The sequence below is a fragment of the Buteo buteo genome, chromosome 2, assembly GCF_964188355.1.
Source record: "Buteo buteo chromosome 2, bButBut1.hap1.1, whole genome shotgun sequence".
Taxonomy (NCBI): Eukaryota; Metazoa; Chordata; class Aves; order Accipitriformes; family Accipitridae; genus Buteo; species Buteo buteo.
Genome location: NC_134172.1, coordinates 33,411,303 through 33,425,260, shown reverse-complemented (window position 1 = coordinate 33,425,260; position 13,958 = coordinate 33,411,303). Strand labels below are relative to the sequence as shown.

The 13,958-nt window shown below is 36.3% G+C and overlaps 1 protein-coding gene across 5 annotated transcripts in view; it reads left to right on the top strand.

The window, feature by feature from the left end:
* The window catches only part of CRPPA (CDP-L-ribitol pyrophosphorylase A), a 122,413-nt gene that overhangs the window by 36,243 nt on the left and 72,212 nt on the right, over positions 1-13,958 (top strand). For all 5 annotated transcript variants that reach the window (XR_012653465.1, XM_075050141.1, XM_075050149.1 and 2 more), the window contains exon 4: positions 5,881-5,985. Coding sequence is in view for 4 of the 5 variants with exons in the window: in XM_075050141.1 (XP_074906242.1) it covers positions 5,881-5,985 (105 nt within the window). In the remaining variant the exon portion in view is untranslated. The remainder of the gene's footprint in view (positions 1-5,880; positions 5,986-13,958) is intronic.

The window sequence follows — 13,958 nt, the reverse complement described above, 5'->3', positions numbered from 1 at the left end:
GATCTTTCTGTTTCTTTTATCAAGAGCCACACTTAAGGATGCTGGCCCTAGGACCTAGTCTTGTGATTATACTTCAGCTTCTGTTTCATTTTGAGGCAGAGCTGGAAAATGGCAGTCAGTAAACCGGGTATCTCTTCTAATTGTCTGGTTACCTTATTTCAATATTTTTGTTGTAGTGATTTCTTGATTAATCTAAATCAAAGTAAATGCCTTTTTCTTAGTGGTTTTGACAGAATGGGACACTGAAAACAAGGGTATTTCAGTCTAGCTCATTAGTCCTAGATCCTATCTTGTGGTCACAGAATCATGTGTGATTTGTTGCTTAGAAGAAAGTTGAAGGAACCTGTCCAAAATGGACAGAAATATCCACATAAAAATTTTGTTCCATGATCTTACACAATGTTTTTGTTTAATTTATGCTCAGAAGTGCAATGCATTTCTAAATCCCACTGAGTTTCTGCTTTTACATATTGTGACAGTGAGTTTTTCAAGCAAATTTGTGTTTAAAGAAAAAAAGAGTGGAGTTATCCCCAGCCTTGGCTAGTAGCTAAAACTTTAAACTGTGATAGGGAAAGCAAATTTCATGTTGCCCACGCTGTGTGTTTATGTTCCGCATTCTTGCCTATGGGACTCCTGCTGCCTAGCAGCAAGTTGTGTACAGTGAACAGTAATTGTCAGCTTCAACATAAAGAGAGATTATAAACTGCTTTCAAAGAAGACTAATAAAAAGAAAATGCATATCTGACTTGACTTGGGAGCTCATATACCTACATCAGGAGTATAGAACATGGTTGCTGGTGATGGCAGTCTGGACTGTGTTCTCTGACCCAGGACATTTATTCCAGAAAGGGAAGAGGCAACATTATTCTTTCATTTGTAACTTTTACTATTGAAAAGATACTTGAAAGCATTACTTGTTTTAACCCTTGTCTCAATAATATTTTAAACCTTTAATTGCACATTTTGTTCAATTTCATAGAATCACAGACTCATTAAGTTGGGAAAGACCCTTAAGATCATGATTTCAATCAGAATTGATGGAGGCGTAGAGATTTCAATGATATTAAGTCCCTATATAGTTTTTGAAAAATCAGTGAGTGTGAGGAGGAGGGAAACCCAAATGAATGCCTTCACTGAGATGTGGCTGGAGCCTCAGAGCCTTCAGGCTCTTAGGCCTTCAGCTCCATGGCTGAAATGTGAATTCAGCTGTTATCTTCTGTTTTTCTTGGTCATATATCTTTTAGCACATGGGATCTTGGTGCCAACCAATGCGTAAGTTCTTTAACAGGTATTTAGTGGACTCAGAAGCAACTTGAGTACCAAAATATTTCAATGGGCAGTCAGGAAGTTTTCAGGGGATCTGTTGGTAGAGTGCAGGGAAATCATGGCATGTACAGAGAGGGCACTTGCAGTTACTGCAGTGAAAGGCATTGGGATATAGATACAGATCTGTAGAAAAACAGGCTTGCTTAATTCTGTTACAGAGTAAATTGCTGTATCTTTATTCTCTTCACTGTGAAGCACTACTGCATCTGGATGTATGTCACAACAGTTCTAATAATTAACTACAGCAGAAATTGTTTCAGAGATGAGCTTATCTGCACTCATTGTTTCCTCATTCACGTGTTTCCTCATTCTGTTTGCTGCTTCTGTTATTTCTCATTTAGCTGTAGTGTATTGCTGTAGGCTGAGTGCTTACTGCAAATCTGCTGTTGGATTCAGCATTTTTTGGATTCCATGGTAATGAACATGGCAAAAAAAAATCTTTATAAAATATGATAAAAGTAGGCCAATTCAGGTTCAGCAAGAGCTTGTGTCTGCTTCTTTTTTAACTTAGTAAAACGTTCCTCATGATGAATGTTCATGATATACTCTGGCACTTCAGCAGTGAAAACTTGATTTGCAAAGATCTGGAAAAATCATAAAGCTCTGCTATTGTAAATTAGTTATGCATTTTAATTGTAAGTGTTCTGATGTTGTTATAGAATGGATTTACATGGGAGACTAAAATGGAGACACTTACTGCTGACAATGCAAAAAGTACTGAAAATGACACAGCCAATGGTTACAGAAGTGTAAAAGACTGCATCTATACAGGCTTTAAGGGTACCTGTGTAAAGGAGCAATTCTGAAGATTTTCTTTCAGTTAATACGTAAAGAATATTGATTTTGTTTCCTTATTATAAAACTAAGGAATGATGAAAAATAAGAAAATGACAGTGCTGTAATGAAAAACTTTCTTGTGTCTGTGTTTGTTCTGCTGTATTGTTACCAGTTCCCATATATCCATTCAAAATCTTTTATCAGTATAAAGATACAGTAAAGTAGTGCATGTTAACAGTAAAATAAATTGTTAATGTTAAATACTGCTTTTTTATAATTTTACTTTTTCAAAGTATTACATTGGAAACAAGTTAGTTTATGGACTATTAGTAAGTACCAGGGAGATACAGGCTATGTAGCTGCTTTTTTCTCTAACCCCTTGTTCCATGTTTACAGCTAAGCAACAGTATAGCTTGCATTTTAGGAAGTAATATTATTTATCAAAATATTTTCAAACTAATCTAGGGGGCAGGGGAAGAAGAATTGTTGTAATGCTAAAATCTGGATCTCACTCCACCCACAGCACTTTATTCAGACATCCACTCTTGGAAAACAAACAAACAAAAAACCACCCACAAAAAAGTCAGTCCCACAAACTACCTATTAGAACGCCTTTGAATATTCAACAGTTCAAAAGCATTTCTAAATAACATATTTCCTTCTGTGTCATTTAAAGAGCTAAACTAATCTGTTTTCTTTCTTTTGTGGATATGTTTTGTGCCAATATTTCCAGCTGTTTCCACCATTTCAAATCTGTGGTCTGAAACTTAAACTATGTCTATTGTTTCACAAAGCTATGTGTGCATGTCAAGTTCAGTTAACTGTACTCTGTCAAACTTTATGTTAAAAAGCCTTTCAGTCAAAAAAGAGACTTTAGAAATAGTAAGAGTTTTAAACAGATTGTTGTAATGTAAATTGGCTCTAGATGTACAATGAAATGCATACAGAAGACTTAGAATGAGAATGTTTGCATGACTGGGTCAGTAAGAATTTTCCTTATAGATATTCTACAACTTTTTATTATAGGCATTCCCTGATAATGCTTAATTTGTTAACTAAATTTCTTGGAGCAGTATAGAAGCTTTCAAATTCTACACCTGAAATATGGATTTAAAATTTCACTTGTGGAGCTGTTTAGCATATGGATAATATATTAAATAAGCTGGTCTTGAGCTGGTAGTTCCATTTCATTGTTCTCCTCTGACATCAGTGTATCAGACTTGCAGAACAGTACACTGTGACAATATGTTTAGGTTTAAACAATTACAGATAATTAGAATGGTAAGTGTCATGATGTACAAGTATTAGTGAAATATGTTTTTAATTATTACTTTGCTTTGTGTCATATTTCATCCCTTCAAGCCAGCAATACCCTCAAGATGCTTTAGACCATTAATGGAACTTCTCCATTCCTTACTAATTATCTGTAATTAATACCTTGCTAAAAAGTTGGAATTGCTTAGTCTTGTCCTAGTATCATTCATTACCCATATATTTAAAAATGGAACTTAATTTTAATTCAAAGTAAGTTCTTTTATAGTTTTTTTTCTGAAATTTTCTCTTCCATTCTGAGGAAAAATAAATATATATATTTTTTTTTAATCTGTATGTTATTCACATTAGTAGAAAATAGTTTGCGTTCTACCAGAAAATTTTCCTTAAAACCAAACCAAACCAAAAAAGGAAACATTTTAGTAATAAATATTTGGAATTGAAAGTTACTAGGCCATTTCTGGTTTCATTGGCAATTTATCTCTGGACCTCTTTACTCGAGAGATCGCTCCATTTTAAATGTTTTGGAGCTAGAGTTCCCTATTCCTTTCTATTTTCTGTTGACCTTTTTTGTATCTCGATTAAGGAATATAAATAATTTCTGGTTAATTTAAAAATATTTCAAAGTGTCTTTTTGAAATCCCTATTTTCTTTAGTATTCTGAAAGAAGTCTTTCTTTTTAAGTTACTCTATCTTCTTGTGTCTGTTCTGCTTTGTTACTCAAAGCACTTAAAATCTTCTGTAGAGAAGTATAACACTTAAATTATGTTTCTTTCTAAGCAGGCTATGTAAAAGGATCTTCTTTATGATTGCAGTCATGACCAACTAAAATGACAAAAATTACTAATTTAAATAATATAAAAGTGATAATGATGATTTTTCTAAGACATCTGTGTGTGTTAGTAGTACAATTCAGCTGTGTAATGCTGATGAATTCCTTGAATTTCACTGATGCAGTATAAAACAAGAATAGAAACTAAAAATTTTCTTTGTCTTTTTTATTAAACTTCTTGAGGAAATTATTAAAGAAAAAAGCAAGTTGTATTGCAGCACTTTTATTTGGATCTTCTTTAACCCACTTAGGTTTTTGCATTCTTGACAATTTTGAATTCTTGAGTCCTGGAGGAGACTGTGAGTTACTGAGCACAGTATCTGGACTGTCACATTTTATTCGAAACACGAATTTGTAGACACATGGTTAAATTTGACACAGTGGAAGGGTTATTTCAGCTTTTGTAAAGGAAAGCTTTGTAAAGGAAATGCATTGCAGAGCTAATTGTCATTCTTTAAGGAGTTAACCAGCTTCTTGTTTGAGGTGGCTGAAGCTGGTAACAGCCTACTTGCATAATAAGATGTTTCACTGAAGCTTTTACCAAAGGCTCTTTAAGGAAACTGAACAGATTTGGGATAAGAGTAAGGGTTTACCAGGGTATATTATTTGTAAGAAAATATGATTGCTGTGTTCTTATTTACTTATCCTTGACTACCCACTGTCAACCTCTACTAGAGACTGGATACTGGGCTAGCAAGCCTGTGGTCTTATCAAATACATCCATTTTTATGAAAGACCCTATCTAAAATATCCTTCCTTGTTACATGTAATTCATGTTTCTGGATGGTCTGGTAATTTAGCAATATGAAAATAGACTAGAATTTTCTTATCTTAATCAGGCCAATTTATCTTGAGGTAGTCCTGTCTGATAAGCTCCCAGTTCCGGCTTTTGTACCTACCTATGTTTTGGTTTGAGAGATTCTGCGCACTACTTGGTTTTCCATCAATAGGATTCTTATAATCACTAAATATAGGAAGCCAACCTGCTTGGGAAGGGTGTGTTAACAGAAGAATGCCTCTTCTAAATGACTAAAAAGTGGACAATTTGTTGGGGTTTTTTTGGGTTGGGTTTTTTTTTTTTTTTAATCTGGAAGGCTCATGGAGCAGCATGAAACTTTGCTATTTTGTGTGCAGGTAGCTGCAGAAAAATACAGAGGGAAACATGTAAGGAATAAAGAGGTTCTTAGTTAATACCATCCTTTTTTGATGTTGCAAAAACCAAACCAGACAAGACTTTGAAGAGTCATGCTTCTACAATTTATTAACTTGTTCCCATACTCTAAAAGTTTGTCACTAGAAGGTTGATGATTTCTTTTGGTGAGGCCTCAACTCGTATCAAAATTTTTTTTATACATGTAACTTCTCATTGATTTAGTTAACAACATAAAGGTGTAGCAAGATACTTGCAGCACCTAACTGAATTAATCTGTGGTTATGAAGTGTTTATTTACTTCTCTAACACTTTGCTGGAGAGCTAGAATTTGGCATAAGCTTCTTGGAAGAGTTTTATTTCTGAACCATCCTGAACCTGCCTATCTAATACAGCATGTATTATTCTGGACAGGACTGTTGAGATGTAAGGTTTAATTAATGAAAGAAAATCTGTTATTGCTTAGAAGTATGATTTCTTTAAGACTAATTAAGAATATTTATTCTTTTTTAAATTACTACAGTGTACAGACTATGACCTGGATTATGGAACTGAATGTTTACATCTGGCTCTGAAATACTGTAAAACAAATGCCAAACTTGTTGAAGGAACAGCTGACCTCTGGAAGGTAAAGGCAATAATAATCTCTATTTTTTATATATCTTTTAAAATTAATGAAATTTTCATACTACCATAAAAATTCAGATGTGTTTTCAATTGTAATATTTAGGCTTTTCTCTTCCAAATTTCAGAATTGTTTTTGGATTATTGTGAGCTTTTTTTTTAGAGCTCATTGTTGTGGACAGAGCTGGGCAGGTGTCACCCAAGATAATTAATGAAGACAGTATTTATCTGGAAGTAGAAAAACCAACTAGGTACTTGAATAACCTGAGAATCTGTAAAATTATAATTCCATAGTCTCTAAAACTAAGAACATTCTTTTATGAGATGAGTTTTCTCCTGCTATTTCTGTATCTTTTGCGTATTTTCCTCCACTTTTTCTATGAGGACATCACTTTTTCTCTGATGCCAAACACATGGCTAACAGTTTGATTTTTAGAGCAGTTCATTACATTCAGTAACACTGTGATGTTTAAGAATTCTTCAGTCTTTTAAAATTTTTTAAACATCATTCACCTTGTCCGATAATCTGTAGGTTCCTGACAACTGACAAAGCAGGTGTGTATACAGGTGCCAAAGGATATATCCCTGCTGCTTAAAAGAATCCCATTTCACTGTTTTGGATGGTGGGACATTATTCTTTCTCAGCAGCTGTTGTGTCATGCAATTTTTAAGTGTTTCTTTTTTTCTTTTTATTCTATTTCTTTTTATTTATTTTTTCTTTTTATTTTATTCATTACCACATTGAAGGATCTGGATGCAGCTCAAATCACTCCATTTGTCTTTGACAGTAAATTTCCTCCAACGGGACATGATTTCTAATAATATGACACTAAATCTTACACAGAAAGGTAATTTCCTGAATCTGCAGTGCAAATTTCCTGTGCAATTTAGCAGCAAAATTTACTTACATGTTGGTTGCATACAGCAACTTCTTTCAATATCTTTCTGGGATATAGTCTTTCTTAAACAGTATATTGTCTGTTTTCTTAATCAGTCTTCTAAAGGACAGATTATGTCATGTGTATTTGCATTGCATCACTGTTTGGATGGTTTCATTGTTCTCATTGCAAAGCATGGTACTTACATGAAGGGTAACAAAATACACCCATAATGTTCACTCAGTTCTTTATAATGTTTATTTAGTTTTTTACTATCTGTAGATGCTACTAATGCCCAGCAGATGAAGTGTAGTCTTTTGACCTAGAATGACAGAATAATTAAGACTGAAGGAAACATGTAGATGTCATCTGGTCCAACACCTTGCTGAAAGTGGAGCCAGGTTAGTTAGATTAGGCTGTGCAGGGCTTTGTCCAGTTGAGTATTGAGTACCTCCAAGAATGGAGATTTCACAGACTCTCTGGGGAAAACAATTCCAATGCATATCCCCCCATATGGAGGAAACTTTTCTCATAATATTTGGTCGGCATTTCCCTTACTGTCTCTTGCACTGGGAAAGGATGAAAGGCCAACAGAAAAATCTGCAAGAAAAGTCCAGCTTACTCTTCTCTATGGCCATTAATTATGACCCTTCCCCACCCTTCATCTTCTGTTCTTCGGGTTGAACAAACCAAGTTCTCTCATGCCATCTTAGCAGCCCTTTGCTGGGCTTCCTCCTGTTCCTCATTGTGTTATACTGGGGAGCCCAAAACTAGAAACTGTACTCTGGTGTGTTCTCAGAAGTGCTGAATACAGGGGAATAATCCCTGTATTCCCTGTAATGAAGTCTACTTCCTTACTGATACAGCCCAGTCAGTAGCACTTCTTTTTTGCACTGCTACACACTGCTGACTCATGCTTAGTTTGTCCAGAAGGTCCTTTTCTGCAAAGCTGTTTTCTATATTTTGGCATCAGTATGGACTGCTGCACAGTGTTATTCTGTCCCAGATGCAGGATGCTGTATTTGTGTCTGTTATATTTCACAAGGTTTCTGTCAGCCCCTTTCTCTAGCCTTTCTGGATCCCTCTAAATGAGTGTTGTACCCTTGAGCATATTGAATACTTCCCCATTTGTTGTCATCTACTAATTTGCTGAGGGTAATTCCCCTTTCCCAGGTTATTAATAAAGATATTAGACAGTATTGTCCCTAGTATCAGCCCCTGAGGAGCAGCACTAGTAACCAGCCCCCAGTTACACTTCAGACTTGAGCTTGTGCACATCTCTGTTTTAAAAGAGAGTTGTTGAAGCGTTAGTGCCACTCCAGCATTGCTGGTGAAACGAAATCCTGATGCTGTTAACCTTCTAGCATGTGGGACCTACTGTAGTAGTACTGGACTTTAAAGAGGCCTGTAAACAAATGGAAAATGGTAACATGTGAAGGGTGAATTCCTTGTAGGTGATCGGATATTGGACGGAGAACTTTTTTAACTGGTGGCATACTGGAGAATATCATGAAGAAGGAGATTCAGGTAGAAAAGCTGAAAATACTGTGAGCCAGGTGAAAGAGTCTGTATTGGGTTTGTGTGGCAAGATTTTGGTGGTGGGAGGGCTACAGGGGTGACTTCTGTGAGAAGCTGCTAGAAGCTTCCCCTTCGTCTGATAGAGCCAATGCCAGCCGGCTCAAGATGGACCCACTGCTGGCCAAGGCCGAGCCCATCAGTGACAGTGGTAGCGCCTCTGAGATAACATATTTAAGAAGGGGGAAGAAAAACTGCACAACTGCAGCCAGAGAGAGGAGTGAGAACATGTGAGAGAAACAACTCTGCAACACACCCAGGTCAGTGAAGAAGGAGGGGAGGAGATGCTCCAGGTGCCGGAGCAGAGATTCCCCTGCAGCCCGTGGTGAAGACCCTGGTGAGGCAGGCTGTCCCCCTGCAGCCCATGGAGGTCCACGGTGCAGCAGATATCCACCTGCAGCCCAGGGAGGACCCCACGCCAGAGCAGGTGGGTGCCCGAAGGAGGCTGTGACCCTGTGGGAAGCCCGTGCTGGAGCAGGCTCCTGGCAGGACATGTGGAGAGAGGAGCCCACGGTGGAGCAGGTTTTCTGGCAGGACTTGTGACCCTGCGGGGGACCCATGCTGGAGCAGTCTGTGCCTGAAGGATTGCAGCCCATGGAAGGGACCCACACTGGAGCAGTTTGTGGAGAACTGCAGCCCATGGGAAGGACTCACATTGGAGAAGTTTGTGGAGGACTGTCTCCTGTGGGAGAGACCCCACGCTGGAGCAGGGGAAGAGGGTAAAGAGGAAGGAGCAGCAGAGACAATGCGTGATGAACTGGCTGCAACCCCCATTCCTCTTCCCCCTGTGCCGCTCAGGGAGAGGAGGTAGAGAAATCGGGAGTGGAGTTGTGCCCGGGAAGAAGTGAGGGGTGGGGGGAGGGTATTTTAAGATATTTCTCATTACTTTACTCTGATTTGATTGGTAATAAATTAATTTTCCCCAAGTCGAGTCTGGTAATTGGTGAGTGATCTCTCCCTGTCCTTATCTTGACTCACAAGCCTTTTGTTATATTTTCTCTCCCCGTCCAGCTGAGGAGGGGAGTGATAGAGTGGCTTTGGTGGCCACCTGGCATCCAGCCAGAGTCAACCCACCACAGAATCTCGGTGCTGACGGTACTGTGCAGTGTGACAGTAGCAACAGCACACCCATTTGCATGCAGGTACTGTGCTGCAGGCCATGCAAAGCAGTGAATATGCTATATATAGTATGCACAAAGATGCTGGTGCCATGTCATTAAAGTACCTGTACCTTCTCACATCCTATTCAGTGTCTTATTTTGTAGCTAAAAGTCATTGGTGTCTTCTGTGTCTTGTGAAGACATTGAAAGTAAAAGGCATAAAAATGACGAGGTCTGTGAAATAGTAAATTGCTTCTGCAGCAAATACTTATATCAGAATAGAGGCCACAGAGGAAGATAGCTCCTTCCTGCTTGAATAGCACCCTGGTATTGTTCACTCTATACTGGGGTGTTTGGCAGGTGACTCGGAGCAGTACCATTAAAGAAGAGAACACTCGTGCTCAGTTTGTGCAGTTTGATGAAGTGCAGAAGACTGCCTATTTTCTCAAGTGATGCTTGCCTACAAAATCATTAGGAGCTGTTAGTGTTTGTTACTAATCACCTTTTAGAAGCAGAATTGTCTTTTCTTAGCTGTCATAATAATGTAATTTGTAATATGTTGGTTTTTTCTGGAAGGCTTTTTGAAGCTGACATAAATTATATTTCATATGCCAAGAAGTGATGTGCTCCCAATGTCCCCAGTCTTATTTTTTCAAAAGAGACAAAAAGATATTCCATTCAGATAAATGAAAACTGAAATAAATAATCATTGTTCAGTTGAGGCTTCAGAGGATTTGTAACAGAAAAACTGCAGTCTATTAACTGGTGAACAGTTTCTGAAGTCCATGTACTACAAACCAGTTTCATCCTATGCGGAGCTTAAATCATTAAAGAGCAGATCTGATATTTGTAAGAGTTCAGTTTGTTTATTACGTGCACAACCTACATAACATTAAATGACTCAGAGCTATGGGAAAAAGTTACTTATGTGTTCAGATATATTGTTTTCTTGGATTAACTCTATTTCACCTGAGCACTGTCTACTTACAGTGCATTAGAAAAAGTAACATTACAAAGTTACTTACCGTTGAAGCTAAAGTAAGAGATAGTTTGTTTACTTTCTGGTAGCAAATTACAAATTTAAAATCATTCTTTGTAGTGACAACAACCAGCAGGAACATTCAAATTACTTCATTGTTATAAATATTTATTAAGTTCTATTACAAATGTAGTTATTATATAACTATTTATAAGATATTTAGGATCAGGATGGCAAAAAAGGAAACAGAATGACACTATCAAAACCACATTTTCAGTTTCTCTGTGCTTGACACCTTTGAAACAAAATGACCTTATATGTTCTGGGGCAATATCCTCTTAAATAAAGTATAAAATCATGTAACAGAATGTAATTGTTGGAGTCTAATATATATATGTGTGTGTATAATGCAGATGAAAAATGCATTTTGAGAACATTTTTAAAAGATTGATATGCATTTAAAGACTTAATGCTGATAGTGCAAAAAATCCTCACCATTTCTAAAAAGAAAGGTTATTTTCTAATCCTACAAAAATATCCCGTACAAAGAATACATGTTTGATACCGTAATAGAACAGAGGGAAGTACTTCATTAAACTAAAATGCCATGCATTTTGTGTATGTGTGATCATAACTTTATTGTGCTTGTTTGGTAAAGAGTTATGCTTTGCATTTAACATAGAGTTTTGTAAATCTGAAATGTTCATCAAGCTAAATAATTTTGAAGAAGACTTATAATCATTAAATGAGAAGAACTTTGAGAGACTTTTAAAAGAGCATCTTCCTAGATAGTGAAAAGTTGCAGTCTGACTATAGAGAGAGAAGGGCACACAGGAGAAAAAACCAACCAACCAACCAACCCTTGTGTGATGATTTTGAGGCTTTACTAAATAGATATAGTAGATTGTTTATTATATAGAAAAGTAGAGAAATGTTTAATAAGTAAGATTAGTCTGCCAAAAAAAACCAGATGATGGTTTAATATTCTGTGATAGAGAGGTATTTGTGTTGAGTTTTAGTATTTGGCCTAGCGATATTCTGGATTGCAGCAATAACATTCAGAAAATCTTGGAACACTAGATGCTCAAGAGGACAAAGTGAAAATTAATGTTGTCACATGAAGAGAGAGAATCTGAGTAGTTAGAAGCCTGTGAGTTCGATATTGATCAACAAAACAAAAGAGTGCACTGCCACAGGCAGAACTTGATTAATGAAGAGTTAAGGGGCTAATGTAATTAATGTCAACCAACATGGAATTTACTTATTTTGTGAAATTGACCTCAAGCCTTTTTTACAAGATTACAGTCTTGCCTGATAAAGATGGTAGTGCTGATAAAATATACAGTTGGCAGAAGTTTGACTTGTTACATCTTAATTAAAAATAGGATGACTGTAATTGGACTAGTCCTCATTAAATAGATTAAAAATTGGATAACTGATATATTTCAACAGATAATTGTCACCACATACAGTTCCGCAGAAACTCTTATTTTTTTTTAACTATTTAACATTTGTCTGATGAAGTTCGCATACAACACAAAGATTTAAGGATTTGTAAATAAAAATATAGTTGATCAGAAGTAAACTATTGATAAGGATTGCTTGGAAAACAATTTAAACAAAAGGTCTACTTTTCATTGCAGTGAAACATAAAGAAGTGTTTTTAGAAACAAAAAAAGGTATAGGCCGTATTTAGAGAATTGTTCTAGGAAGGCAGTGACTTTGAAAATGGTGTAGGAATGACAGAGGATAGGAAGTTTCCACTGTGGGCAAAATACCTTATGTCAGCCACAGATATAGAAACAATATGAAATTAAAAGAGATGTTCTAGTATTACAAGTGCATCTAGAATACCATCGTCAAATCTAGACTCAAGCTCTGTGCAACTGTTGATAAATAGAGAAGGTTCAGAGAAGAGCATGAAAAAGAAGATTAAATGGTGATTTGGTAAGTCCGTAGAGATTTAGCTTAGTAATGTGATATAAAAAAAAAACAGAAATGGATGAGGTAGAAGATCTCTCTTCTGCAAAGTGAGAGACCTCCTGTGTGTCATTTTGCTTACTTATTCTTTTTCCACTGTGATTTTTGCACCTCACCTGGGCTGTGAGAGTGGAGAGTGCCATCTTACTTTATGGTATAAAGTGGCAGTTAAAGTATTCTTCCTGGTTGATTTGGCTAGATCTGAATTGCTTTTTGCTGGGGTGAGCCTAGAAAGCAAATCCACTTTAGTGAAACTAGAGATAAAGCAGTATAGCTGCTCAGAACAATGAGCTATCATGTTGACTATCCTTAAAAGTTGTTTAAAACAAATTCATACTAAACCAATCAATGGTTAGAATTAAACAAAAGGGTGTCTCTGTCGTGGTTGCCTGCCTTTTGAATAAGTTTCATCTAAAATGAAACTTTGGTTGGATTTAGCATCTTATGCAATATTGAAAGAGGTGTGGAGAATCCCGCCCTCCCTGACTGGTAAGTGGTGGTCACCTGTGGTAGCTGGCAGGGTTTTTCCCTCTGTCAACTTTACTATTTTCATAAAACTTAGAGGAGCTTGTATCTGAAATTAGCTTATAGGATTAAAGATTATGAAAGAAATATATATGGATAGTGTCATATGGTCTCAGATGATTTATTTCTCTAGGAAACCATCCTAAAAAGTATTTGCTGATGTCTGGTTCAGAATTTCAGAAGTGATTTTAAAGGTTCATTCTTAATTTTTTGTTCTTCTGTGTTGTTTTCTTGAAGACTGGGCCTACTTTATGAAGTAACTTCTTTTTAAAATCAGACTATTTAAAAATACTTTTGCATATCAAAGAGATTGTGAACCTTAGAGTATGTTAAACTACTTTTGACAGAGCTTAGATAGTCTTGTTTCTTGAAAGTTTTTTAGATGGTAATCTGATACAGGTTTACTGAAAGTTCAATATAAAAGCCCTCTGGAAACAGGTAATTAGAAAGAAACCTTGCAACAAAATTGGTCACTCAATAACTCTTTATCCTTAAATTTAAATTCAAGACATTGATTCTTCCCAACAGTATGTAAACTCAGACACCTGAGATTTCTCAGGCTAGATTCACTCTCTGGCTGCTTCTCCTGCACGACAAGCTATAGGGAAGTAAGTTAATTTTTAATTTTAAAAGAATATAATTCCTTGGAGAAATGATGAGTAATGAGAAAGGTAATATTATTAATCTGTTTCTGAGTACAATACACAGCTTAATTTACGAGATGGAAAAGAAAGCAGTTACAAGAATCCTTATGTTAAAATCAAATAGTCATTTACTTGGAGACTAAAATGCTAATACCTACAATGGTATGTCTCTGCTGTAAGATTTACTTTGCAGCACTTAGGCTTTTGGAATCCGATTCAGTCCATTTCAAAAAGATAGAAGAAAATTATTCAGACTCTAGAGAAACAAATGCAGAAAATCCAGTAATATTTTATTT